This window comes from Sapajus apella, unplaced genomic scaffold, assembly GCF_009761245.1.
Source record: "Sapajus apella isolate SASKATOON/1434 unplaced genomic scaffold, GSC_monkey_1.0 scaffold48, whole genome shotgun sequence".
Lineage (NCBI taxonomy): Eukaryota > Metazoa > Chordata > Mammalia > Primates > Cebidae > Sapajus > Sapajus apella.
The window spans coordinates 6,802,725-6,830,671 of record NW_022436988.1 but is presented as its reverse complement, the minus strand read 5'-3'; the positions used below and the strand labels follow the sequence as shown (position 1 = coordinate 6,830,671).

General features: G+C 56.2%; 3 protein-coding genes across 12 annotated transcripts in view; 2 read left to right on the top strand and 1 right to left on the bottom strand.

Annotated features, from left to right (window-relative positions):
* Positions 1-6,118: 6,118 nt before the first annotated feature.
* On the top strand, positions 6,119-8,939 carry GALR2 (galanin receptor 2). The gene is made up of 2 exons (XM_032241616.1): positions 6,119-6,605; positions 8,034-8,939. The coding sequence occupies exons 1-2, from the start codon at positions 6,238-6,240 to the stop codon at positions 8,827-8,829; spliced, it is 1,164 nt and encodes a 387-aa protein (XP_032097507.1). The 5' UTR covers positions 6,119-6,237; the 3' UTR covers positions 8,830-8,939.
* A 1,598-nt stretch (positions 8,940-10,537) lies between these two features.
* On the top strand, positions 10,538-14,016 carry ZACN (zinc activated ion channel). Its single transcript, XM_032241615.1, is given in 10 exon segments — positions 10,538-10,802; positions 10,880-10,918; positions 10,921-10,997; positions 11,135-11,179; positions 11,318-11,424; positions 11,679-11,848; positions 12,618-12,742; positions 12,884-13,094; positions 13,219-13,383; positions 13,801-14,016. Coding segments are annotated over 10 exon segments (1,227 nt in total). The 5' UTR covers positions 10,538-10,705; the 3' UTR covers positions 13,992-14,016.
* Positions 12,333-27,947, bottom strand: part of EXOC7 (exocyst complex component 7) — a 21,281-nt gene continuing 5,666 nt past the window's right edge. Inside the window, exons 5-21 of one of the 10 annotated variants that reach the window (XM_032241604.1) lie at positions 27,089-27,311; positions 26,359-26,526; positions 23,024-23,116; positions 22,209-22,277; positions 20,969-21,114; positions 20,565-20,717; positions 20,260-20,358; positions 19,802-19,864; positions 19,380-19,446; positions 18,595-18,633; positions 17,817-17,882; positions 17,399-17,519; positions 17,032-17,127; positions 15,875-15,938; positions 15,609-15,650; positions 15,368-15,501; positions 12,333-15,093 (exon numbers count right to left, since the gene is read on the bottom strand). In XM_032241604.1, coding sequence (XP_032097495.1) covers positions 14,991-15,093; positions 15,368-15,501; positions 15,609-15,650; positions 15,875-15,938; positions 17,032-17,127; positions 17,399-17,519; positions 17,817-17,882; positions 18,595-18,633; positions 19,380-19,446; positions 19,802-19,864; positions 20,260-20,358; positions 20,565-20,717; positions 20,969-21,114; positions 22,209-22,277; positions 23,024-23,116; positions 26,359-26,526; positions 27,089-27,311 — 1,746 coding nt within the window. In that variant the 3' untranslated portion in view covers positions 12,333-14,990. The remainder of the gene's footprint in view (positions 15,094-15,367; positions 15,502-15,608; positions 15,651-15,874; positions 15,939-17,031; positions 17,128-17,398; positions 17,520-17,816; positions 17,883-18,594; positions 18,634-19,379; positions 19,447-19,801; positions 19,865-20,259; positions 20,359-20,564; positions 20,718-20,968; positions 21,115-22,208; positions 22,278-23,023; positions 23,117-26,358; positions 26,527-27,088; positions 27,312-27,947) is intronic. The other 9 variants (XM_032241605.1, XM_032241606.1, XM_032241607.1 and 6 more) reach the window with 9 other exon arrangements.

Here is a 27,947-nt window from a genome sequence, read left to right as displayed (position 1 = left end):
AGAGTCTATGATTAGCGTATGTCAACCAAGCTAGGCCATACTTTGCATAAAAGTATTAAGGTTTTTCTTTTAAAAGAAGAACGACTGACCAAACTTTCCTTTTAAGAATCTGAAAATATTTAAGATTATGTACTAAACTTTAGAAAGTCCAGTGACCTTCATCTATTATAGTTATAGTTTTCTTTTAATGTTTCTTCAACGCTTCTCTAGAGACATTTTAAAACAGTGAACACTATACTTTCAGTATCTTGTTATAGAAAGGAAAAAATAAATAAATAAAATTGTAAACACTAAAAGGACTCTTTCAGTGACTAAAAAGGGACAAAGAGATATAAGGTTCTCAGTAAAATCAGGGCTTGCTAACATCTGCTTGAAACTATTATCTATCACTAATTCTAAAAATTTAACTCTAAACCCCTGAAAACTTTAAGTATATTAAGATGTCAAGCTCAATATGTTATTTCAGAAGCTCGCCTACATTTTCTTCATTTGTTATTCATTTCGAAGGGCCACAAACAGTACCACAGCACTCTAAGACACACACTGATGAAAACTAGAAACCGATTCCCCTAGCTTATATTAATGACTCTCATCACGACAAAATGCCTACAGACCCATCAGGAAAAAAATGACATAAACGATATTAATTACAGTAACTGACAAGCAAAATGGGCAACAAGCTTTTCCTAGGAATCAATCTTTACCTTCATTTTCAAAGTATCAACCTGTAGGTTTTACGACTCAGTCTACGACGACTGTCAGACAACATTACTAAGCGAAATGTCAAGACTGCAGTTTCCTTTCCCCAGTTCAGTGGCTCAAGGTGCCAAAGCTAGAGCTCAGAGAGGAGGCCCTAGTGTCACCTGGAGAAACCTGCCTGATATCCCAGTGCCACTGAAGAAAAGGACCTAGTCAGGAGGGCGAGGGGGAGGCGAGGAAAGACTAGTTGAGAAACAGAGCCCCCGGAACTCTGAGCGCCAGAAAGTAAGGGCGGGAAAAACTGCAACCCTCGGTCTCTCCAGCCAGGACGTGCCGGGACCCGCCGCCTCTCCCGCCCCCAGCCCTCCAGATCGACACGTAGTCATTCCGAGTTAGGCCCGATTACTCTAGGATACTCTCCAAACTCAGGCTATCCCCAAATTCTTTGTTTGCCTTCGATCCGGCAGAAGGACGTTCGTTTTCTTTATTTTCTTCCCCTCCGGCACCACGTCCACCGCCGCTGCCACTGCCACTGCTGCCGCCGCCGCCGCCGCCGCCGGCAGGAACCTGCTTCTCAGCAGCCATCTTGCCCCTGCGCCGCAGAGCACGACGGGATAGGAGAGGCGGGAAGACCCGGGCGGGTGAGAGCGGGACCTGCCTGGCCGGGCTGATGGGATAGCGGCGGACTCCGCGCGGTCGGCCCTTGCAGCGGCGGGGAGCCTTTCGCTGGAGCGCGCCTGCGCGAGGGATCCTGGCATCCCGAGTCCGGAATCGCGGCGGGCTAGATGGGGGCTCGCGGTCGCCGTGAGACCGCGGTTGCGGAGATCTCAGGGGCAGTCCCACCTCACAAACCAAGAGTGGGAGGACCGGAGGTGGACCCCACGTCCTGCATCCTGGACTGGGGATCTGGCTCACGTCCCGCCCAGCAGAAAGCAGGAGACCAAAGACACTGGATTTCGGGGTGTCTACATCCCCAGGGACTTGAGAGGTGGGGTTCACCCTACAGGAACGGAACACATCGTCTGTAAGGGACCCGCCTCTGCCTGCCCTTTCCTCTGGGGCTGACCGTGAGAAAGCGAAGCCGGAGGAAGCGCTGCGCAGTCAGCAGACGGTGTCCCTAATGGGGGGACTTTCTCAGACCGCTTGGGACTGTGGACCCCTGCACTTTGGGGCGATCAGTCCAAAGAGGGAGAAGTGTTGAGACAAGGGAAAATACGAATTTTTGCTCTGCAGCTTCTAGAGTCTGAGACCTGGTATTCCAATTCCCGCTCTGTCATTAGCGGCAGGGAGATATTGGGCAAGTAACTTAATTTCTCGGTAAACCTGTTTCTTCATCTATGAAATGGGGATAACCAATTTAAATGATTGTTATGAAGATTAAATGATGCTTTTTTTTTTCTTTTTTGAGACGGAGTTTCGCTCTTGTTACCCAGGCTGGAGTGCAATGGCGCAATCTCGGCTCACTGCAACCTCCGCCTCCTGGGTTCAGGCAATTCTCCTGCCTCAGCCTCCTGAGTAGCTGGGACTACAGACACGCGCCACCATGCCCAGCTAATTTTTTGTATTTTTAGTAGAGACGGGGTTTCACCATGTTGACCAGGATGGTCTCGATCTCTTGACCTCGTGATCCACCCGCCTCGGCCTCCCAAAGTGCTGGGATTACAGGCTTGAACCACCGCGCCCGGCCTAAATGATGCATTTTAAAGTAAGTGCCTGAGGCCGGGCGCGGTGGCTCATGCCTATTAACCCAGCACTTTGGGAGACCGAGGCAGGCGGATCACCTGAGGTCAGACGTTCCAGACCTGCCTGGCCAACAGGGTGAAACCCGGTCTTCACTAAAAATACAAAAATTAGCTGCGTGTGGTGGCGGGCGCCTGTAATCCCAGCTACTCAGCAGGCAGAGCACTTAAAACTCGGGAGGTGGAGGTTGCAGTGAGCCGAGATTGCACTCCAGCCTGGGTCTGAGACTGTCTCAAAAAGAAAAAAACAAAAACAAAAAAGTAAGTGTCTGGCCAGGTGTGGTGGCTCAGACCTGTAATCACGGTGCTTTGGTTGAGGCTGAGGATTGCGTGAGGCCAGGAGTTCAAGACCAGCCTGGGCAACACAGTGAGACCCCTGTCTCTACCAAAAAAAAAAAAAAAAAAAAGCCAGACATAGTGGCACCTACCTGTAGTTCCGGTGACTTGAGAAGCTGACATGGAAGTATTGCTTGAGCCCATGGAAGACATGGAAGGGTGACATAAGAAGCTGATATGGAAGGAGTTTGAGGTTACAGTGAGCTATGATCATGCCACTGCACTCCAGCCTGGGTGACAGAACAAGACTCTGTCTCTAAAAATAATAAAATAAATTTCTTTAAAAAGCAAGTTTCCCAAATGTTCATTGATAAGTGAATGAAAAAATAGAATGTGGTATAACGATACAATGGAATATTATTGAACCATAAAATGGAGTAAAGTAGCTCACGCCTGTTATCCCAGCACTTTGGCAAGCCAAGGTGAGGATCACCCCAGGTCAGGAGTTTGAGACCAGCCTGATCAACATGGAGAAACCCTGTCTGTGCTAAAAATACAAAACTAGCCAGCATGTGGTTCATGCCTGTAGTCCCAGCTATTCAGGAGGCTTAGGAGGAGAATCGCTTGAACCTGGCAGGTGGAGGTTGCAGTAAGCAGAGATTGTGCCTTTGAAGAGCAAAACTCCATCTCTCACACACACACAAAGTGAAGTACTGATTATGCTACAAAGTGGATGAACTTTGAAAACATCATGCTAAGTGAAAGAAGCCACACATAAAAGGTCACATATTGTATGATTTCGTTTCTATGAAATGTTAAGAATAGGCAAAACTGTAGAGAGAAAAAGTAGATCAGTGGTTGTCTGGGCCTGTGGAAGTAGGGTGGAGGTGGAGATGGGCGATCGGAGGCTAACAGCTAACAGGTATGAGTGGGAAGAAAACGTTCTAGAAGTGATTGTGGCAGCTGCCACACACCTCTGTGGATATACTAAAAACCAAGTGAATTATATTTCAACGAAGCTGTTACCAAAAAAGTGGGATCATGTTAGTCCTCCAGTGAAAATCCTGCACTGCCTCCTCATTTTACTGAGACTAAATGCCACAGTCCTTAGATTAGGGAGAGGAAAAAAGCCCTACACACTATGTCTCTCACGTCTCTCGCTGGTTCAACTCAGGTCATATCAGCTTCCTTGCCTCAGGAACATAGGCACACTTGTACTGTATGGCCTTTGCACTGACTGTACTTTCTCTTTGAAATGCTTTTCTGGCCAGGCATAGTGGTTCATGTCTGTAATCCTAGCACTTTGGGAGGCTGAGGTGGAAGGATCGCTTGAGCCCATGAGTTTGAGACCAATCTGGGCAACATAGAGAGACTCTATCTCTAAAAAAAGAAAACAGGCTGAGCACGGTGGCTCATGTCTGTAATCCCTGCACTTTGGGAGCCCAAGGCAGGCGGATTACCTGAGGTTGGGAGTTAAAGACCAGCTTGGCTAATGTGGTGAAACCCCGACTCTACTAAAAATACAAAAAATTAGCTGCATGTGGATAGCTGTAGTCTCAGGTACTCAGGAGGCTGAGGCAGGAGAATTGCTTGAGCCCTGGAGGCAGAGGTTGTAGTGAGCTGAGATCATGCCAGTGCACTCCAACCTGGGTGACGGAACAACACTCTGTCTCAAAAAAAGAAAAAAGAAAAGAAAAGAAATGCTCTTCCCCTAAATACTCGCCTTGCTAGCCCCTCACCTTCTTCAAGACTTTGCTCAAATGTCAACTTAATGAGGTCTGCTTGCCCACCCTGCTTAACATTGCTCAATTGCCACCACCCTGGTACTCCCAAATCCCCTGACTCTAAACCACTTTTACTGCAAGTACTTATCAACTTGCAATAGCTTAATACGTTATGTTTATTGTCTGTCTCTGTTGCTAGAAAGTTCACAGGGGACCTGGATCTGTGTAGAGCTCACTGGTATAGCACATCCTAAGGACACAGAACAGTGCCTGGTAAGGAGCAGGTGCTTCATAAATATTTGTTGAATAAATAAATGGTAAACATCTCATAAACGCAAGCTGTTATCATCTTCCTGTTCAATGAGTAGGCAGGCAGGGCAGGGGTGTGAATAATGTTTTCTTGCCAAGAAGAGGCGGTAGCAGGGTTCCTGAGTGGCTCTATCCTTGGGGGGAAGAAAAGAGGGAAAGGAATGTTCTTGACACTGGGTCCCAGGAAGCAGGGCAGGGGAAGGTGAGGCAGACATGAAGCTGCAGAGACAGAAGGTGGTGATTTTCAGACCCACTGAACTGGGAGGTTTAAAGTTCTACTTAACTAGTAATGATTCATTGTCCCAAATGCTTGATGCAGAAACAAATGTTTAAGTTTTATTGCAATCTAAATACCATCCAGGAAAATGCTGCTTGTGTGTGGAACTCTACTATTTTGAATTTCCTCAAGGTATACCGAATAAGGTAAGGAGACAAAGAAGAAGGATCTGATGTATTCAGATTTAACTAACTGGGTTCAGGCCTCTCCTATACCTCTCATTCCTTTCTTAGCAGATTCCTCTGAGAAGGAAGTGTTACCATGTCCTTGTTACAGCTTAGGAAACTGAGGCATGGTGCCAAAGACAGAACCTGACACAATAGATGCTCAATATATTGGATTGAATTGGAGGGAAAACGTCTAATGAGCAAGGGAAGGGAGTAAGGTGTCCAGGCGCAGTGGCTCAGCCTGTAATCCCAGCACTTTGGGAGATCAAGGTGGGTGGATCACTTGAGGTCAGGAGTTCAAGACCAGCCTGGCCAACATGAGACATTTAGTAGAAACAGCCTGGTCTCTACTAAAGAAAGATACAAAAAATTACTCAGGCTGTGGTGGACGCCTGGAGTCCCAGCTACTCAGAAGGCTGAGGCAGGAGAACCGTTTGAACCGGGGAGACGGAGGTTGCAGTGAGCCACTGCGCTTCAGCCTGAGCGAAAGAGCCAGACTCCGGTGCCCCTCATCCGCCTCCGCCCCGTGTCTCCTCACCCCCACCCTAGTTTCCCAGGGGTCCTCTTTTGAGGGCACTCCCGTCCCTCGACGGTCCCAGGACGTCCCGCACGCCTGGCCAGGCTTCAGGGAAGCGCCGAGTCGCAAGGGGTGCGGCGCACAGGGAGGACCGGAGATCTACCCCTCCACCTCTCCGGCGTCTGCCGGGGAAGTCAGTCCACCAGGTCAACCCAGAACCCGTGACTCCGGGGGCTGGAGCGCGGAGCAGGCCCAAGAGCCGTTCTCCGCCCGCTCCACGGGATGCGCGCTGAGGCCACTCCGCAGCCCTTCCCCCGGCGCCGCGGGGACAACTTCATCCTCCGGTTTCTCGCTCCTCCTCCTGACCCCAGCGCACCCCCATCCCCGCCCCAGACGCGGCAAGACTCCCTCCGCCTGCAGCCCGGCGGAGTCGCACTGGGAGCTGCAGCGGCCGCAGTCGCGGGAGCTTCCCGCTCGCGGAGACCCAGACGGCTGCAGGAGCCCGGGCAGCCTCGGGGTCGGCGGCACCATGAACGTCTCGGGCGGCCCAGGGGCCGGGAACGCGAGCCAATCCAGCGGCGGGGGCGGCTGGCACCCAGAGGCGGTCATTGTGCCCTTGCTCTTCGCGCTCATCTTCCTCGTGGGCACCGTGGGCAACGCGCTGGTGCTGGCGGTGCTGCTGCGCGGCGGCCAAGCGGTCAGCACCACCAACCTGTTCATCCTCAACCTGGGCGTGGCCGACCTGTGTTTCATCTTGTGCTGCGTGCCCTTCCAGGCCACCATCTACACGCTGGACGGTTGGGTGTTCGGCTCGCTGATGTGCAAGGCGGTGCACTTCCTCATCTTCCTCACCATGCACGCCAGCAGCTTCACGCTGGCCGCCGTCTCCCTGGACAGGTGAGCCAGTGCCCTGGCGTCCCTGGGAGTTGGGCATCCACGCGGGAGATGGAGAGGGAGGCGGTACCGGGGTATCAAGAAGGGACGCGCAGAGTGGGAGAGGACATTAAGAAGGCAGTGGAAGGCAAGCGGGCGCGGAGAAGAAAGAGAAATTAGGAGAAGAAAAAGGAATTAGGATGGGAGACCATGTTGTCCCTCGGCTAGTTGCGCCCTGGGGCCTCGAAGCCTGGAGAATGTGGCTCTCCGGCGCCGCCTGCGCCTGACAACGCGGAGCATTTCCCGGTACGAAGCGTTCTTGCGCGTTCGTCTAGCTTGAGCCTAACCCTAACCCTGAGTTTAATCCTAACTCTGACCCTAACACCGTGAGGTTGGAATGGGACAAAGTACGTGCCCCATGTACAGAAGAGCTGAGTTCCTAAGCAACTAGCTCAGAGTCGCCAGCCAGGGATCGGGTGCGTGAAGTGACCGTCTGTCTCCTGCAGCCAACCTCAGGTGCCTCCACTGCGCTCGCCTCCAAGCCACGGTTTGGTTGGTTGGTTGGTTGGTACAGTCGGCTCAGGTCCAGGCTGTGGACCTTGGGTCCGTTGCGAGGACCCATGCAGAAGTCTGAGCGAGCGTGCCTAAAGGTCCCTAACTCAGTCCCAGCCCATTCTGCGCCTCGGCTCCAAACAAAACAAAACAAGTCAGGGGCCGGGAGAGGAGCGTGCCCTGGGGTTCTCTCTCCCCAGCCAGACAGCGAGAGAGGCACGTTCGGGAGAGCGTGGGGCTCACGTGGAGCTTGAAAGGACACTAGGATGGTTCCTGGGGAGGAAATCCAGGTATCTTCCCCTCTCCTTCCTCCGGAAAAACAGAGAGGCGAGGCCAGACTTCACCACACACATGTAGCCACTGAGCGCGAAGTGCGTTGGTTCCGAGCTCGCTGGTGGGACCTACAGAGCTCGGATTCTCTCAGGAATCCCCCGAGAAGCTAATTGTCCCTTGCCCAGCATGTCTTTTCCAGACTGTCTGCTAGAGCCTCAGGCGCCTGGGCCCTCCCTCCCACGGCACCGTCACTAGTGGATAGTCTCAGCCTCCCGGAGCCCACAGCCGGTTCTCCAACCCTTAGTCTTCAGGGGCTTTGGGGTGTCCTCTCGGTGGAGTCGTCTGTGGTTGCAATCCCCGGGGGCAGCGGGAGAATGATTTGCAGGCGCACCTTTCCTGCTGCCGGCCCGCCCCATCTCCAGGCTCCGCTGAGTGTCTGGGATGCGCTGGGTCGCCCCCACCTCCACCCTCACCCCGAGCCTCACCTCCGTCTCCGGCGTGTGCGGTGTAACCATGAGCTAAGGACCTTCCTCGAGAGCAGCCCTGGAGCCCGAGGTGCAGGGGTCGCGGCCCGCCAGCGTGAATGCGCCAGCTCAGCCGACGTCTCCCTTCCCCTCCTGACCGCAGGTACCTGGCCATCCGCTACCCGTTGCACTCCCGTGAGCTGCGCACGCCTCGAAACGCGCTGGCAGCGATCGGGCTCATCTGGGGGCTGTCGCTGCTCTTCTCCGGGCCCTACCTGAGCTACTACCGCCAGTCACAGCTGGCCAACCTGACCGTGTGCCATCCTGCGTGGAGCGCGCCTCGCCGCCGCGCCATGGACCTCTGCACCTTCGTCTTTAGCTACCTGCTTCCGGTGCTGGTTCTCGGCCTGACCTACGCGCGCACCTTGCGCTACCTCTGGCGCGCCGTCGACCCGGTGGCCGCCGGCTCGGGTGCCCGGCGCGCCAAGCGCAAGGTGACGCGCATGATCCTCATCGTGGCTGCGCTCTTCTGCCTCTGCTGGATGCCCCACCACGCACTCATCCTCTGCATGTGGTTCGGCCGTTTCCCGCTCACGCGCGCCACCTATGCGCTGCGCATCCTCTCGCACCTGGTCTCCTACGCCAACTCCTGCGTCAACCCCATCGTTTATGCTCTGGTCTCCAAGCACTTCCGCAAAGGCTTCCGCAAAATCTGCGAGGGCCTGTTGGGCCGTGCCCCACGCCGAGCCTCGAGCCGCGTGTGCGCTGCCGCGCCGGGCACCCGCAACGGCAGCGTGATGGAGCGCGAGTCTACCGACCTGACGCACGTGAGCGAGGCGGCTGGGCCCCTAAGTCCTTGCCCCGGCGCTTCCCAGCCGTGTACCCTCGAGCCCGGTCCCGGCCGGTCCTGGCAGGGCCCAAAGGCAGGCAACAGCATCCTGACAGTTGATGTGACCTGAAAGCACTTAGCCGGCACGCTTGGATGTTACAGAGTTGGAGTCATTGTTGGGGGATCGTGGGGAGAGCTTTGCCTGTTAATAAAACGCATAAACCATTTCACATGCAGTGACAGCACTGCCTCGCGTTTCTCAGTGACTTGATACTCCGTGGGAAGAAGAAGCCTCTGGTGCTTCACAGAGGGGCTTCCTAGGGGTGAGTGTAGGACCCTTTGCAGAGCTACCAGGAAGGAGGGCTGAGCACACCTAAGGCAGCCGGGTTGCAGTCCGCATAAAAATCCGAGTCTGGGGAGCACAGGACAACCAAAGGCTCTTTGCCTGTGGTCACCCTGTGACACCAGCTATGTATACACTGCCAAACTGGCCTCCGCCAAAGCGTGCGACAGAGGCAGGCAGACTGCTTAAGGCGTTCAATAAAGTTGGTCAATGACAGACACAGACGTGTGTTCCCAGTCGGATTTGTGCCCTGATGCGTGACAGGTCCTTCCTTGCCTGCTTCCAGCTCCCAGGACCCCTTTGCGTCTGGGCAGCCCAGCCAGTCTCCACCCACTTTTGGTCTTGGCCTTTCCTTCCCTGGCTGCAGCTGACCAGGATCAGGTCTCCATTGGCAACCTGATTTCACCCAGGGGGCCAGCAAAGTCTTTCCTGTCAGGTTGGGCTCCAGGTACACAGCACTGCTGGGTTGGTGCAAGCTGAGAATCCGGTTCAGGACAGGAATGCCCAGGTCTTTGCTCATGAGTTGGCCTTTACCTTTTTTCAGGTGGAACTCCTTTCCCATAGTTTTTTTTTTTTTTTTCTGAGATGGAATTTCACTCTTGTTGCCCAGGCTAGAGTGCAATGACATGATCTGAGCTCACTGTAACATCTGCCTCCTGGGTTCAGGTGATTCTCCTGCCTCAGCCTCCTGAGTAGCTGAAGTTACAGGCATCTGCCACCACAAATGCTAATATGGCTAATTTTTGTATTTTTAGTAGAGACAGTTTTCACCATGTTGACCAGGCTGATCTCAAACTCCTGACCTCAGGTGATACACCTGCCTCAGCCTCCCAAAGTGCTGAGATTACCAGAGTTCTTTTTTTTTTTTTTTTTTTTTTTGGTGTGTGTGGTGGGGGGAGGGCAGAGCCTTGCTCTGTTCTCAGAGTGGAGTGCAGTGGTTCGATCTTGGCTCACTGCAACCTCCACTTCCTGGGCTTGTGATCCAGCTTCAGCCTCCTGAGTAGCCAGGACTACAGGTGCACGCCACCACGCCCAGCTAACTTTTGTATTTTTGGTAGAGACAGAGTCTCCCTATGTTACCCTGGTCTTGAACCCCTGGGCTCAAGCAATGCCCACTCCTTGGTATCCCAAAGTGCTGAGATTACAGGCATGAGCCACCATGTCCCAGGTTCTTGAACCAAGGCTCTTTACATAAAATCAGTTCAGTGTTTAAGAAAGCAGGGAAACTCTTAAGGCTGTCCCCATCTCACAGCATTGAGCACAGAACAGTCTGACCAAGGGTTTGGGTCTTAGGCAGGCTGGTGTCAGTCACTGAAATGCAGGGACACCTGTGGGCCCTGATTAGAAGGACAAAGTCAGGGAGAGGTAGAGGTCCTAGGCCTGCCAGGTCCCCCTGGTCAGGCATTGTGTGTCGCAACAGGTTCCAGGTGGTGGAAATGGAGCGGGAAAGGGACACCAAGGCAGGTGCAGGGTGGGTGGGGCTGGGTTTGGGGCTTTGTCTTTGGGCATTTGCGGAACTGAGGCAGGGACTGCCAAGTCCAAGGCCCCAGGGTCCTTGCCCAGAACAGCTGCCTCTGACCAATTGCTCAGCTGCCAGAGAAGTGACTGGAATACAGGCTGTAGCTTAGGCACCGCTGCTCTCTCCAGTCCCTCCGTGCAGCCAATGATGGCCCTGCAGCTCCTGCTCCGTCTCACCTTCCTGGGGCTCAGCATCACCTCACCCTTGGTCCATGGGGAGGGCTTCCAAGGGCCAGAAGCCGGTAGGTGGAGGGCAAGGTCACAAACTTTGGGATTAGGCCCCTAAGGCACCTGAGTGACCTTGACCTTTATTGTTCAGTCTGGCCATCTCTCTTCAACTTGCCCCAGAAGGTTCAGAGCGCATCCAGATTCCGAACAATGGGAGTGCACCCCTGCTCGTGGATGTGGAAGTGTTTGTGTCCAATGTGTTTAATGTGGTAAGTGCTGCTAGGCCAAGGGATCTAAGTGCTGAGCTGGGGAGGGAAGAGGACTCAGACCTGGATAGTGCTGGGATCTCCTGCCGCGTTCTGTCACACAGTGCCCACCCTGAGGTGATGCACTGCCCTTCTCCCAGGACATTCTGCGGTACACAGTGTCCTCCATGCTGCTGCTTAAGATGGTGAGCTCCTATCCCTGGGGAGGTATGATGGGAAAGCCCAGCTGAGTCCAGCTCAGAAGTACCAGGCTTCATCAACCTGCTGAGCTTAGGGGGATGGACATGTGGAGAGGAGCCTCAGTGGTGCCCTTGTGTCCTCAGTCCTGGCTGGACACTCGCCTGGCCTGGAACAATAGCGCACAGCCGCAGCATGCTGTCACGCTGCCCTGGGACTCTCTCTGGACACCAAGACTCACCATCCTGGAGGCGTAAGTGAGACAGTTCCTGCCCCAGGAATCCACCCTGCAAAGCCCTCCTTTTCCCCATCTACAGCCTAGAGGCCATCTGAGTGAACAGGCCCCTCCTGGCGGTCCCTGCCAGACTAGCAATGCGCCTTCACTACCTCAAGTTCCTCTCCCCATGCCAAAACTCTGATAGCACCAGGGTTGGGGGTGGGATGCCAGGGTCTCCCCTGCCCCTGTCCAAGGGGCTGGGGCTCTGGCTGTGGTGCCTTTCTCCATAGGCTCTGGGTAGACTGGAGGGACCAGAGCCCACAGGCCCGAGTAGACCAGGACGGCCACGTGAAGCTCAACCTGGCCCTCACCACAGAGACCAACTGCGACTTCGAACTCCTCCACTTCCCCCGGGACCAGAGCAACTGCAGCCTCAGCTTCTATGCTCTCAGCAACACAGGTGCCGACAGGGCAGGGGCTGCAGGGCTGGGGAGGGGAGGAGGAAGGCTCCCAGGTGTGTGTTTAGAGCAGTCTACCCCAGGCTTGGGGGGGGGGCAGAACCTGCTCTCCCCACTGTGCCTGACCCGAGTGGCAGCCCATCTCCTCTGTGCTCAGTGGTAGCCTTAAGGCCCCTCTCTAGGGTCACAGACTCAAACCTGGATTCGCAGCAGCTCTGCAATCCTAGAAGTCTGGGCCACATCAGTCTTCCGTCCTCCTGGAGCAATCGCCCTCAACAGCCACGGCCTGACTACGGTGGTGGGCCCCTTGCGGCAAGGCCAGAGGCTCTGGTTGCTGCAGCCTGCCTCCTGGAAACAACCTGAAGGTGCAGCCACCCTGTATAAACCCATTGGGTGACATCTAACTGGGCAGAGAAGTCCTCCCCTTCCCTCCATGAGAAACCACAGCCATAGCCCTGTGGACCCTACTTCAGGTGTATAGACAGATGAATCTGACCACTTCTCCCTCCATCATGAAGTGGTGCAAAGTACTTTTATTTTTACAATGAAAGCTCATCTACGAATCTGATAAAGGCCCTCCTTTAACTGGAGACAATTTGGGATGTTGGGAAACAAGGTTTGGGAAGCCCTTCTATGGATCGGTTTTGTCTCCAAGTCTGTCCCTGCCAGAAGCCATCAGAAGTCTCCGTCACCCTGGGCTCATGTGCTGCCCCCAGACTTGGCAGCAGGGATCTCTCCCTCCTAGTTCACAGTTCTCCTTCCTACCCTCAGTGATGGAATTAGAGTTCCAGGCCCACGCAGTGAACGAGATTGTGAGTGTTAAGAGGGAATATGTAGTTTATGATCTGAAGACCCAAGTCCCACCCCAGCAGGTGGTGCCCTGCTTCAAAGTGACGGTGAGTCCAGTCGGGAGGAAGCTGACAGAGGGCTGCTGGAGGCGGTGGGCGTGAGGAGGCAAGGCCAGAGGCCAGGCCCCATGCCCCCGCTGCCCACCTCCCTCCTCCCCCTGCAAGGCGCTGGCTTTTTCCCCCTTCCAGTTGAGCCTGAAGAACACGGCACTCAAGTCCATCATTGCTCTCTTGGTGCCTGCAGAGGCACTGCTGTTGGCTGACGTGTGCGGGGGGCTGCTGCCCCTCTGGACCATCGAGCGCATTGCCTACAAGGTGACCTTGCTGCTGAGCTACCTGGTCTTCCACTCCTCCCTGGTGGATGCCCTGCCAAGCTCCTCCTCCTGCAACCCCCTGCTCAGTAAGCCCTGCTCCCTCACCTGGTCTGCCTGTTTCTCCCCGCCACCCGCTGGTACTCAGCTGGCTGGGCACCAGAGACACAGGAACTAGCCTCTGATCATCTCCCTATGCCCTGTCTCCCCCAGTTTACTTCTTCACCATCCTGCTGCTGCTGTTCTTCCTCAGCACCGTGGAGACTGTGCTGCTGGCTGGGCTGCTGGCCAAGGGCAGCCTTGGGGCCAAGGGCAGCCCCAGCCCACCCTTAAGAGGGGAACATCGAGAGCATGGCAACTCAGGGCCTCATCCTGAAGGTGGGCAGGGGCTGGGGGAGTAAGGAATGAGGCCTAGGGGCAGACCTAGGGCTGGGGTGAGGGCGAGGGGCTCCAGGCATGTGTAGAGGCTCCCTGCATTTAACCCTGCTGGCTTTTCTGTCCCTGGTCACACCATGTCCTCCTCCCTTGGAAGAAACAGGTCTGGAGCAGGGAGCAAGCTTAGCCTCCCTGAAGTCCCAGGTGACCTCAACGCCCTGATAACCCCATGCCTTCCACAGTCCTTCTGAGGGGGTTTCTTCAACTAAAGATGGCCTGAAATGGGCCAGACCGAAATGTACATCACCTGAGAATCTAAGAAAGGGAAAGATTCAGGCTGATGACCCCTGGGGTTCACTCTTCTGATCATGTTGGGGGGACCCTGAAGAACAACTTCTTTCCCTGCCTCTGTCCCCACAGAGCCCCCCAGGGGAGTAAAGGGGTCACAGAGGAGCTGGCCTGAGACTGCTGACCGCATCTTCTTCGTGGTGTATGTGTCTGGGGTGCTGTGCTGCCAATTCATCTTTGCTGGCATTTGGATGTGGGCAGCGTGCAAGTCTGACCCAGCCCCTGGAGAGGCTGCACCCCACGGCAGGAGGCCTAGACCATAACGGGGCAGGGCCTGGGCTGCACACCTTAGGGTGACGTTTGCTGTCCCATGGCTGGGGGAGGCCAGGACAGGGTCTCTGGACAAAGCCACCCTGAGCTCTCCCTCTGCCAGCATACAAGAAAAGTATGAAATAAACCCATCCCCATGCGCAAGTGTGCCTCAAGGGGCAGTCTTCATTCTCGTCTTAAATAGGGGGGGTCGTATTTTTTGCTTCCGACCTCTACTTTGCTCCTGACTTCTTGCCCATTGTCCCTGTCTCCCAGCACACGGGCAGGCAGCCTAACTGCTCCTTCTGCAACATGACTGCTTGGCCCTGGGCCAGGAGGCACTGAGGCTGAGGACTGGAGACACGGGTCTGAGGAAGGCTGCAGGGGGTGGGGCAGAACTCCTCCAAATGCCTCCTGCAATGTGCTGGACTCCAGAGGGAATGGACAGTGAGCACGCCTGCCCCCAGCCACCTAGGGGACTCCTGGGAGATGGAAAGGTCCCAGACCTCAGGCCTGTGGGCGAGCGGGAATGTGTTTTCTGCACTAAATCCAAGAGAGGGGTCAATGCTGCCTGCCTTCTCCAGGGGCTCTGGCCCTCTGACCCCCACCACATTTCTGGGCTGTAGGGGGAGTTCTCTGGCCCCACCTCTGACCTAGGCTGGAGGTATGGCCATGCTGCCCTCCTGCTCTTGGTACACGTGAGGCAGCAGTGGGCACAGGCCTGTCTTCCTTCTCTCCCTTCCTGTTTCAGAAGCCATCAGGATCACAAAAGCCAAGATATGAAGGGACCCCAGGCTTCCGGGACAGTGCTGGTTTGGTTGGGAACACGGGGTGTGGGGAAAGAGTGGAACCCAGGACTGGATGGCTTGGGGACATGGCTCCTGGATGGGGTGTTGGAGACAGGTCTGTGTCCCAAAGGACTTCGAGCTCACCCGGCCAGAGGCAACTTAACACTGGCTTATCTGTCCAATGACATGTCAGTCTGGTGGAACCAGGCAGGGCTAGCAGCAGGCTCAGGCAGAGGTGTCGAAAAGGCGATCGATCATGTCGCCCACCTGCTCCACACCGTACTTGATGTACTTCTCCGGGTTCTTGGTGAAGGGCACGCTGCCGAACCTGAGGGGGCACTGCCGTCAGGGGACAGGGAAGCCGACCCTCCCCAGCTCCACCCTCAGAAGCCTACCCTCCCCAGCTCCACCCTCAGCCTAGGGCACTCCTGATAGAGTCTCGGAAGGCATGACCCAGAGTGATTCCCTGTCCAGCCCCGCCCCAAAGCCCAGGGTGCTGGATCTGCGGCCTAAACCCCACCCTTTCCCTTTTTCCCTTGAGGAAGAGGAGCTCGAAGAGGCCCACGGGGGCCGTGGGCAGCACAGGCTGGGAAGGGGCTCACTTCTGCAGAAAGGCCCCATAGGTCTCCTTGACAATGGTCTTCTGGGCCTGGCGAATCCTGTCCCTCTGCTCCGTGTCCGGAATAGCCCAGGCCTTCTGGATTTTGCATAATTCTTCGAGGCCATCATTGAAGCCCTGGCCACCAAAAAGGTGAAAAAGGAAGGGACCCAGAGACAAAACTTTGGGTCTGTGTTGTCTCAACAGCAGCAGCAAGCAGTGGAGGGGAGAGGACCTCAACTCACCTTAAAACGCTCCTTGATAATCTGCCGCTCCTTGTCCCGGAGCTGGGAAGTCAGGAGAGATGGCAGAGAAAGCTCAGTTCAGAGCAGGGCGACCTGCCCACACTCTGTTCCAAACACCCTTGGCCTGGGCTTCTCTCCTGTGCCCTGATGGCCATAAGCATCCTTTGCTGTCTGACCCCAGAGGGACGCTTGTCCACTTTTCCCAGTGACATAACAAAGTGTCCCGTCTGCTAGACACCCCCTCCCAGCCCAGGCCTTGAGCCCACCTTGACTCCCGGCTGGAACACAGGTAGATTCTTCTCTGCGATGTAATCGGTCACCTTTAACCAACTGCCAGACAGAAAGAGAAGCATGAAGGCAGAGGACGGCCTGCCTCAGTGGCCTGGTTGGTGTCGTTTGCTAAATCTCTGGATCTACTTAGTGGTTGGTGGTAGGAAGGGACGTGGGTCACAACTAAGCAAAACAACAGATTCTCTTCCTGGGAATAGAAAATGTTTAAACAGCCCGGATGCAGTGGCTCTCACCTATAATCCCAGCACTTTGGGAGGCTGAGGCGGGCAGATCACCTGAGGTCAGAGGTTCGAGACCAGACTGGCCAACATGGAGAAACCCCATTTCTACTAAAAATACTAAATTAGCTGGGTGTGGTGGCGCATGCCTATAATCCCAGCTACTTGGGAGGCTGAGGCAGGAGAATCACTTCAACCTGGGAGGCAGAGGTTGCAATGAGCCAAGGCTGCACCATTGGACTCCAGCCAGGGTAACAAGAGTGAAACTCTGTCTCAAAAAACAAAAAAACAAAAAACAAAAGAGAAAATGTTTAAACTGGTCACTCTTTGGGAAAACAAGGAAACACTTGAGTGTTCAATAAACTGAACAAATACTGTCAACTATATTTCACGTCAGTATCATGACAAATTAAGATGGAGAAACAGATGGGAAAGAAAGGAGTGAGAGGAGGGGAGATAAACACGAGAAAGGGGGAGACACATTCAAAGGGAAGAAACAAAGCCAGAAAGAAAGAGGACCAGAGAAGCGCAGAGATCCCCACAGAGCAAGGCCCGGCCAAGCTCAAGTGCTCTTGCAACCTTGCGCTTCTCCTAGGCTAAACATTACCCACATCTCTGATAGCCGGCTCTTCAATTATTCTTAGCCTTGACACTTGGCAGGCTCCCCTCTAAAGTGGCTGGCCATAGTGGGCCTCTAGGAGCAGGTAGTGGCAGAGGAAGGGGCTTCTCTCTCCACCCCATGAGTTTGATTAAAAACCAAGTGGAAGATTAGGGTCCAGAGGGCAGGAGTTCCCCATGACTGATCCCTGTGTCCTGAGGTGCTGAGAAGGAAGATTGAGTGGTGGCACAGGGGTGGGGTGAGGGCAGAGACGGCTGGGGGTCCATGCAGGGGCAGGGCGAGGCCAGCCTCTCACCTGCGCTGGTAGGTCTGGATCTGCTGCTCAATGTGCTCCCGGTAGGAGCGCTCGGCAGTCTTCTGTGTCACTGCTACCAGCTGGATCAGCTCGGACCTGGGTGGGGGTGGGGGACAGAGGAGAGAATGACAGGATTGGCACCTAGGTGCAAAGCCTGTAGCAATGCCTGGGGGGACTCCTGTTGCGCCCCAAACTCCATGAATTCTACAGCAGCAGCACTCCCACCTTCTGGGTCCTGGGATGGAGGAGACAAGTACCCCCTCCCCTCTTGACCACAAGAGAAGGAGCCCAGGAGGGCAGGGGCTGGCACCGCTGCACAGCTGAGGGGAAGGTGAGAGCCACAGACTCGCTTCCGCAGGCCACTTACTTCTCCAGGGACTTGAGGATGTAATTGTAGTTGTTGTGCAAGAAGATGGCACTCAGAGCTGGGTCCTCATACACCTTGGACTTGCTCAGCAAGTTCAACTGCAGGTTGCCCAGCACTTTACCTGCATAGGGAAAAGTGGGGTCATCCCCACCATGGCAGTTTGACCCAAATGACCCCATCCCAGGACCTGCTAACCCACTCCTACCCATTGCTCCTCATCCTGCTTCAGAAGGCCTTAGCCCAACTCCCCTCGGCTTCTGAACTAGAGGTCAGGTTGTGGTCCCAAAGGTCAGATGGCACTTAGGAGAGGGCTCTGGGAACAGCCAGAGAGCACAGATGGAAGGAAGGGAAAGGCAGGGTGTGCCAGCGGCAGGGCGTGCCGGCAGCAGGGCTGCTGGTCCGCCCAGAGAACACTCACAGATATAGGTGCTTAGCAGCCGCTTGCTGAACTCGGAGCTGTAGCTGGTGGCGGAAGAACTGGTCTCTGTGAGAGAAAGCCTGTTATTGCAGTGGCAGCAGCCAAGACCCTCAACAGCCCTTCCCCCAGCCCATGTAGCACTCTGAGGGGACACTGACACAGGCCCTGGGCTTCCTCGGGCAGAGCTGGCCACCTGCTGAGTCACAGGGAAGCCCCTGCTGCAGGAAGCACCAGCCCTGGACTTCTTGGAACCCAGAGCTGCCGTCTATGATGGGGTGGTGTGGCCAAGGAGCTGGCCCAGTTCAGCAGGAGGGCGGGCAGGACAAGAGTGAGATGCCATCGCCCTGCCCCCTCCCCACCCCCAGCCCACCCTGGGTGGTTTCTACAAGGCTGCCTCTTCCCTTTTGCCAACAGCAGAGGCTTAGAATGAGCTCCCCACAGCCTCTCCACCTCCCCCTACATTTCCAACATCCCCCTCTACCAGGCCCTACTGAACAGAGGAAGCTGTGGCCTCCACAGTGTGGAAGGCTGAGGGGGATGGCAAGGCAGGGAGGCCGGGTGAGCCTGCGGGGTGTATTCAGGGCGCTGACCCCGGCAGGTGCTGTGGATAAGCTCAGAGTGGCCCTGAAGGGAGCAGAAAGAACTGAGAGAACCCTGGGAAGACTCATGTCCCCTCTGACCCAGGCTCCCCAATAGATCCTGAGAGTCAGTCCCCAGGGAACCTCACCCACCAGGCTTCAGAGGGACAAGAGGGGGGCTGCAGAACCGTACTGCTTACCTCGGGGGTCTAAAGGAATATTGTATGTGTCCCCAAGAACTACGAAGTGAAAGGCAGTGCACAGAGGGGATGCAGGGAGAGACAAAGGAGGAAGAAAGATGCAAAGTGCAAAAAACAGGTTAGAAACAGCACGTCAACCCATTAAGCAGACCTCTCCCCATGACAGCCAGAACAGACAGCAAGACACAGCAGGCAGGACCTTCTGAGGACCAGGGAGTGCCCTGCAAAGTAGAGAGCTGGAGATCCGAAGACTGGAGGCTGCCCACGGGCTCCCTGCCCCCAAAATGGGAAGGGAGGGGAGGGCCTGGGGACCTCAGTGCTTGGAATGACCAAGAAAGCTGCTCTTGCTCACAGGCCGACCCCCTGAGCTCCAGTCTCAGGGCAGGGGCCCGCAGGAAGACACCCAGCTGGCTCTGAGACGCTTGATACCCATGGAAGGCCAGCTGAGCGAGCCTGATTAGAGCAGGCAGACATGAGAGAAGGATCTGGGAGGCAGGCAGGGGCAGAAAGGACATCTTCCAACCAGCCAGCACTGCTCCCAGACTGAGGACACTGCTTCCAGGACAAGGAAGGTCAAAGGGGCTGAGGGTGGGGCCAGAGGTCCAGCGTCTAGTCTTGAAAGGTGCAGGCAAACCTTGCTCTCCTGATGCTCGGCCCCAGGGCCCCTATGCAGGCCACATATCCACGGACTGGAGAGACCCCCTCACTGTGCCCTGCCCTCTAACCTCATGTCTCCAGGCAAGGAGGGGAGTGGGGCAGGGGGCCCAGCTGGGAGGTGCCAGTACCTTGGGAGGCCAGCATGGCACCTGCCGTCTCCTGGAAGTCCAAAAGCTGCTGCAGGAAGAGGATGGCCTGGGTGGGGAGAAGATGGTGCAGAAGGGCAAGTGGCAGGCCTGGCCGATGGCTCCCACACAGACCCCTCTGAGAGCCCAGGACCAGCCCAGGCTGGGATCCGCCCGATGAAGAGCGAGGCTGGAAACCGTGTTTTATTTTGTGGGCTCTGGCCTGCCAGGAAAGGCCTCGTCTGTTACAGACACCAAGCATGTCACTACCCATCCTGCCACCAGGGACTGCTTTTGAAGGTCCAACTCTGGTGGGTCCCTTCCACCAGAAGGGACTTGGGCCCACCTTCCTCCCCCCTCCCCGGTGCCTGGGTTGCTGGTGAGCTCGTTCCTTCCCCCTCCCCAGTACCCTCGGTGGTGCCTACATTGCTGGTGAGCTCGTGCACGGTGCCATCCTTGGGCATGTTATATTCCTTGTCCGGGTCATTCTGCGGAGAAACAGCATCTGGTTCCCTGTCCCACCCCATACCCCAGTGTGCCTGCTCATGGTGCCACCTCCTGGCAGACAGGTGCTAGGACACCTCTCAGGCACAGAAGCCGAGCCTGGCTGGACCAAGTGGGAGAGGGGCTTCCCGCCTCAGAGGGCTTGGAGGCCCCGGGAAGGAAAGGAAGGCACAGGGGTGCTGACAGTAGGCCTGCAGCCCAACCAGAGACCCCCGGGGACAACCCACCCTCTTGGAGACCTACTCTGAGAGTCCCCCAGGGCCAGGTCGTTGAGGCGCTGGGCCAGCAGGGAGGAGGGGAGGATGGGGAGGAGGGGAGGACGGGGAGGAGGGGGAGGACGGGGAGGTGGAGGAGGACGGGGAGGAGGGGAGGACGGCACCTTGATGTTGTCGGCGAAGTCCTCCAGCGCTTTGGCGCCAATGGTCTCCATGGAGGTGATGAGGCCAGGCAGCTTGTTCTTGGTGCTGGCGGCCGTGCCCTGAGGAAGCACAGGGGGCCCCCAGCTCGCCTCCAGTCGCCCTGTGAGCATCTCACTCGCCCAGGGCCCTTCCTAAGCTGCTTCCATGCACCCTCAGAGCAGAGGTGTGAGACGGAGAATGGGGTTCTCCAGGGGAGGGAGCAGGGCGGCCATGCCGGCAGCAGGATGCCTCCTGGCCGTGTTTCCGAGGGCCCCTCGCCACACACCTGGAGCACCTGGTCAAACTCAGGCTTGGTCTGCTTGAGGTGCCGCAGGATGGGGAAGACGGTGAGCACCGTGGAGAAGTCATGCCGCACAATGGCCTTCCGGGCGGCAGACACGATGTTCTCCCCCTCCAGCATCAGCCCATCCAGGGCATCCTGAGGGGACAGGGATACGGTTCAGGGAAGGGCAGGGCAGTGGGAGCTGGCTCCAGGCTGGTGGGGGATCCTTGTAGAGTGTGGCAGGGCCAGTGTGCAGGAAGAGGGGCGATGGGGAGGTGGTGAGTGTCCACCCAGGACTAGTCCCCAGGGCACAAGGTGGCAGTGGTGGCTGGAGTTGAGGGCTGCAAGAGTCTGCAGTGACAGCTCTCAATGGGGCTGGCTGCAGAGCCCCTGGGGCGGGGCAGGACCTGTATCAGGGAGTCGAAGGTCTTCTTCTGGTGGTGCTCAGGGATGATGTCAGCCAGCAGCTGGTACTCGCTCTGGGCCAGCTTGACGAAGGCACTGACGCAGTGGATATAGGCATCGGTCTCCACGTCCAGCATGTCATCTCTCCCTGGGGATGGCACAGCTCTTGAACTGCCGGTCTGGGGCCAGCCACACTCCTGGCTGGGGGTGGCGTGGGTCCCCCAGCTCCTGGCCTGTAGCCCAGACCAGCAGCGGATGGGGAAGAGGCCGACTGTTCTGGCAGAAAGCTGCGAGGATGCCAGCATGCCCCGCCAGGTGTGACAGGAACAACGGGAGCTGAGCCTAGCCTTTGTTCTGGCTTCATTCTCAGCTCTGTGCAGACAGTGGGGTCAGATACCAGAGGCAGGAGGGTGAGGGACGGAAGGATAAGGAGGGAATGTCCCTGAATCAATGTCCTGGATACTGACCCCAGGACTGAGCGTTCTGTAGAGGTAGGGGGGTGAGGGACGGAAGGATAAGGAGGGAAGGTCCCTGAATCAACGTCCTGGTTACTGACCCCAGGACTGAGCATTCTGAGTTGTACCTGACAGAGGGAAGCCCAGGGTGGGCAGGTGGCAGTGCCACCTCAGGGAAGCTGGCACTGGGGTCATCCATGTGGGCAAACACAGGGCCTGCAAAGGCAGTGACCACCCCAGTCAGGGTTTCTGGAACGTCTAAGAGGGTGGTGGGCTACAGCCTCTGAGGCTGGCTGGCATGGGGTCAAAATCTGAGAAGAGGCTGGTAATTCCCAGAGAAGAGGGGTTGCCAGCTGCCCCAGGAGGAGGCCAGACCCTACTACTGGAGGCCGCAGCAGGGGAGCCTAGAGACAAAACCAGTGGCAGAACCACCTGGTCCTGTGTGCCAAGGGATGGGCTCCAAGGGGGTCAGAGCTCTGAGCTATTGCAGGAGATAGACGTCAGGGCTCCCTCCCCTCAAGGGAGCCGCCTTCCCTCTCTGCCTACTTTCCGAGTAGCAGCAGCAGCTTCTCCCCTTGGCCCAGGCCTGAGAGCCAGGCACGCACTCCCATCTGGAGAGAGGCAAGGAGACCTAGGCCCAAAAGAGAGAGAGTGGAGAGAGAGGTGCATAGGCCTGGCCCATCTTCAGAGCAGAGTGGGCCCAGCTGGGCCAGGCAGAACAGGCCATCTGGGGACCGCTGCAAAGGCAGTGTCAGCGGCTGCCCTCGGGCTGGGCTGCGGTACTCACCGGCCAGTGGCCTGTGCTTGTCGTTCAGGGCCTCGGACAGGTGCTTAACTCGGAAATCATGCTCGTGACCTGGCGAGACGTTGGCCGCACAAACACAAGTAGCATTTATCCAGGGGCCAGGTGGGCTGCCCCTTGGTGTATGGGGAAGAAGCCCTTCATCTCCAGGAGGGGGATGTCAGATGGGGGATGGGAAACGGGCATCTGAGGGGGGGCTCTGAGCCCCTCCTCTACCTCAAGCTACCTTGGGAACAGCCATTTCAAGCCTGACTTCAGTGAGCACCCAGGACCATCCTTAGCTGCTCACTTCCCCAAGCCTGGAGGCCCAGGGCAAGTGGGGAAGGACCAAGGAGGGGCTGAAGAGCTGATGCTTGGCCCCAGGGGGTTTCCCCACCTCACTGTATTTGGGAAAAGCCCCAGTTTGCCTGTCCCCTGCTGTACACGCTCCCCTTTCTAAAGAGGGGAAGGCCGGCAGGCCTCGGCCAGCTGGGTCCTGCCACTGCTGGTCTGAGCGTAAAAGGGCTGCCCCAAGACAAATAACTTTCTCTGAGTTTACACGGGAGACGAGGACAGAGACAGGGAGGGGAGGAGGAAAGCCTCAGGGAGGGCAGAGCTGCCATCAGCCAGAGAGGACCAGGCCGAGGGCCGCGAAACTGTCCCTGCACCCGCTGAAGCCTGAGTGGCATCCGGGACCTGCCGTTCCCACCCTGCTCCCCTCAGGGTTTCTCCCGAGGCCCTCCTGGGGGAGGCTCTGCCCTGCCAAGTGAGTGGACACACAGTGGAGGAGGAAGGGACGGGAGGGAACACAGGGTGATTACCTTCCAGAGGAATGAGGTTAGAGCCCCCCTTTTTCCCATCTAGACCATGCTGGGAATACTGTTTCAGAAGGTTCTGAGCCTTACGGATCGTCCCTGTCACCAGAGCCACAGAGAGGAGATAAGAAGACCTAGGAAATGAGTGAGAGAAAACAGCAGCGGCCCTCCACCTGCCCCCAGGCCCCACACCCGGCCCCACACAGTGAGCAGGCCCTTCCCTGGGACCACCAGAGACCCTGGGGACAAGGTTGAAGGAAAGGAATCATTTCCTTCTCCAAAGGAGCCTTGATTCTACTACTGACCCTCCTTGTTCTGGATTTCAGTTCATTTCTGAAAGGACCGAGGGTGATAGAGATAACAATGGACCAAGATCCACTAGGAAAAGTTAAAATAAAAAATATCATGGAGTGGCCCTGTAATCAGAATAGGCGGGGGCTCAGGTTGGAGGAGCTGGTGATAAAGCTCTCACACCCAGAGGGCACAACCAGGGTGGCAGAGCCTGGGGGCACCCTGAAGCCAGCAGGCCCCCAGCCCAGCCCCAAACTCCAGTCCCAAACTTCTCTGAGCATGCTCAGGGTTGGGACATAAGCTAAACAGCAGCCATCGGGAAGCCATCCCGACTGAACTTCCGGGGAGCGCCGTGCCCACGGTGGAAGGCTCACAGACCCAGAGGCAGCCTAGCCCACACGCCAGAGTTCCCCAAACCACCAAAGCCACAGGAAAAAATCCGAAAGCCAAGAAGGGGTTAACAGAAGCCACCGCACAGAGAGCCTGGAGGGTGCACTCAGAAGGAGAAGGTACATGTTCTTGGCATGGAGGGAAAAAACAAAAGTTAATATCACAAGTGAAAACAATCAGAACAAAACGGCGGCACCCACAGCCGCCTGGGTCAGCCTCCTCTGTGGGAATGAGACATCTCGGGGCCGAAGACGTGGAGAAATCAACTCCCGTCTCAAATAGACAAGTGCAGCTGCCTGTTAACAAAACGTATGGGAGAAGGAAGGCACTCGGGACGCCCCTGCCCCCCACTGCCCATCTGAGCACAGTGAGGATGCTGTGTCCTGGCAGCTCCTCAGAAAGCTCAGGGAGGAATGGGCAGTGTCTGGAGGCTCACTGCTTGCACCTGCAGCGCACCGCACCGCACCGTACCACACCACACCACACCACACCATACCACAATTAGCTCTTTTTTTTCTTCTTTTTTTGAGGCAGAGTCTCGTCCTGTTACCCAGGCTGGAGTGCCGTGGCTCGATCTCAGCTCACTGCAACCTCTGCCTCCTGGGTTCAAACTATTCTCCTGCCTCAGCCTCCCGAGTAGCTGGAATTACAGGCATGTACCACCATGCCCGGCTAATTTTTTTTCTATTTTTAATAGAGATGGAGTTTCACCATGTTGGCCAGGCTGGTCTCGAACTCCTGACCTCAGGTGATCCGCCTGCCTCAGCCTCCCAAAGTATTGGGATTACAGGCATGAGCCACCATACCCAGCTCACAATTAGCTCCTAATAACCAAGTCCCACGGCCTGGCTCACATCTGCCTTGCTCATTCTCTCCCCTTCAGCAAGCACGGCTCACTAATGAGTGAACCTGATTCCTGTCCCACGACCCACCAGGAGCAGAGGCAGATGCACACCCACAGGATGTGGGTCGGGAATATGGATCTGGTAGCCACCAAACCCATCAGGCACCCAATTACCTCCAGGGATGCTGAGGTCGGTGCTTCACCTGGGAGGCCCCCCTGCCCCTCTCCTCAGAAGTGGGAACTAACGTCTCCGGGGCTTGATTCCCTAGAGCCTGACATCAGTCCTGAGCCCACCAGTTCCTTACGACTCTTGAAGCCCCACAGACCCCCACAGCCGGACAGTTTTCCTCTTGTGTCTCTGGGGCAAGGATTGATGTGGTCCACTGTGAGCTCCCTGAGATCAGATCCCTGCTCCCTGAAAGGCTGGGGGCTGCATGGCCAGCAGGCACTCTTAGGGCAGCGCAAATAGGGCTCTGGGGCCTCCCGGGGGCCAGTCACAGAACCAGGCAGAAGAGGAAGCGAGCGCAGACTAGCTGGGGCCGAAGTAGCCTGGAAGCCTTACGGAGACAACTGCTGCACGCCATAGAGGACACAGAAATGCCCCGGCCTCCGTGCAGGCTGCTGAGCCCACAGGCTGGGCTGGCAGTCCCCGTTGGCAGCAGGTTTTGTCTGGGCGGGTAGGGAGAAGGCCCCAGGCCCCAGCTCCCTAATGTTCTACTCACTTGTGCCTCTGAGAGCAGCCCCTGTTCTGCCCGTTTCTTCAAATCCTAAACAAAGGCCTGCAGGGGAGCAGGTGCTCTCGTGGAGCAGACACCTCGCTCTCTGAGGGGAGGGGCATGTAAGGAACTGGAGAAACCGAGGGTGTAAGTAAGCTCTACCCAAAGCCTGTTGTCACAAGAAGCAGGTCCCACAGCAACTAGGGCAGGTGCCTGCAGCAGCAGCTGGGCAGGGGGCCAGCCTGGGTGGGAGCAGCCCCGGCATCTCCGGCTTTCTCTCCCAGAGCAATCTCAGTCCCACCTAATAACCAAGTCCCCAGTGGAACATCCCAGCACCTCCTCAAGCTGCAGGAAGCACCTCTCGGTGGCGAGACCAGGCTTGCCAAGCTGTGGCTCACAGAGATGCTATTTACCTGGAGCACAGACTACAAGGGACATGATGCCAGTGAGAAAGAACAGAGAGATGACGAGATGTTCACCCAGGACAGCGACAGCCCCGCCCAGGCGTCTCATCGTGGTGCCCTTTCCACAAGGCACCGACTCGCACTGGAGCCCAAAGCCAGTTTAAGTTCTTCTGAGAGGATGCTCTGGGGTTTCTTTCCTTTCTGGATTGACCGGGAAAGTGAAATTCTCCCCATCCAGCTCTCAGATAAACGTCACTTCAGCTCACCCTGCTTTGCTGGAAGGTGAAGGTTACAGCGCCTGTCCCCTTGCTATCCCAGCATTCTTCCTGGCTGCAGCAGTGTGCCAGGACGAGTCTCAGCGCCCTGTGTGTGTGAGGGAGGGGTCCAGGCAGGGGCTCTGCCCTGGAGGCCTCTGCAGCCTGTCTCAGACGGGATTAACTGAGCACCTGTAAGCCCCCCACTACAAAGAAGCTATGTAACCCCCAGGCTCTGCTGGCTGGAAGGAAGAGCCTCACCCTTGGGGGGCCTCACTGGGTGGGCAGACACTTGCTTTCTGTCCTGTGTACCTATAGTCAGGGTTACCATGACAACAAACTCTGGAGGGACCTGATGCTGCGAACGCCAGACTGGACAAAAGCAGTGCAGGTCCCAGTCAGCCTCTGGCTGTGGCAGAGATGGGCCAGGATGGGGGCTCACCTGGCCGCTTGACTGGCTTCTTGGTAGGTGTGTCTTTCCTCTTGTTGGGGATAGCAGGGGAGTAGGGAACCCCAGAGGAAGAACTGCTCTTATGGAAATGCTCCTTCAGGCCCTTGATGGAGCGGTCCAGCTGGCTGGAGCGTATCTGGTAGTAGACGTTCATGAAATCTAAGGAGACACGGAGCGATAGAGGTATGGCTGCCAGGCCCTGCCCTGCCTTGCAGACCTGCCACGTCTACCTGTCGACCCTTCCTAGCATCTGCTCTCCATTCTGGGTCACAAGCCACCCATGTCTTGTCCCAAATCAGGCAGTCTTTCAGTTTTTTTTTTTTTTTTTTGAGACAGGGTCTTTCTCTGTTGCCCAGGCTGGAGTGCAGTGGTGTGATCTCAGCTCACTGCAACCTCTGTCTCCTGGGTTCAAGCCATTCTCTTGCCTCAGCCTCCCGAGTAGCTGGGATTACAGGCATGCGCCACCACACCCAGCTAATTTTTGCATTTTTAGTAGAGACAGGGTTTCACCATGTTGGTCAGGCTGGTCTCGAACTCCTGACCTCGTGATCCACCAGCCTCTGCCTCCCAAAGTGCTGGGATTACAGGTGTCAGCCAATATACCCAGCCCCAGTTAAACGTTCTTTTATCAAAAAAACCCATGATCAGTGGATTAAAGAATAAAGGGGAGGAAACTCCCTCTGCCTCTGGCGTGCCATGCGGCCGAGCCAGAACCCCTCACCTTGGTTGCGGCCATATTCCACCAGCCAGCGGGAAATGCGAATGACATCCTGGAGCACACTCTCGGGCAGGTGCTCCAGGGCCACATCCTCCTGGGCCTCCAGATCATCGTCACCACTGATCAGATCCAAGATGAGCACAGGGGAGACGACCTTACTGTGCCGTGTCATCAGGCTCCGGAACTCGGACTCCAGGGACTCCTTTCCCCTCTCAAAGAGCAGTTTCTGCAGGGATGACAGAAGGAAGTGGGTGCCTGCTGTTTCAGCGTTCTGCCATTCCTGGCCGGTCCCCGCCCGAGCAAGCTCTGTCTTCCTAACTCGGCGCCTCTGCCCTTTTCTGCCCTGATATCCTTTAACTAAAGAAGAAACGTCGGGAAGCAACTTTGGTGACTCCTTGACTTCATGTTCTCTCAAAATTTATGTTTACAGGTGAAACCCAGGGTTTTACAAGAAAGTGGGTGCTTAATAAATACTGGCTGATTATTTTCTCACTGCATCGTTAATTTGTCTCCTTGTTGGTGAGTTGCCAAAGAAAATAAATAAATAAATTGGACAATATCAAATTGAAAACTTTTGTGCTGAAAAGAATACCATCAGCCGGGCGCGGTGGCTCAAGCCTGTAATCCCAGCACTTTGGGAGGCTGAGGCGGGTGGATCACGAGGTCAAGAGATCGAGACCATCCTGGTCAACAGTGGTGAAACCCCGTCTCTACTAAAAATACAAAAAAAAATTAGCTGGGCATGGTGGCATGTGCCTGTAATCCCAGCGACTCAGGAGGCTGGGGCAGGAGAATTGCCTGAACCCGGGAGGCGGAGGTTGCGGTGAGCCGAGATCGCGCCATTGCACTCCAGCCTGGGGCA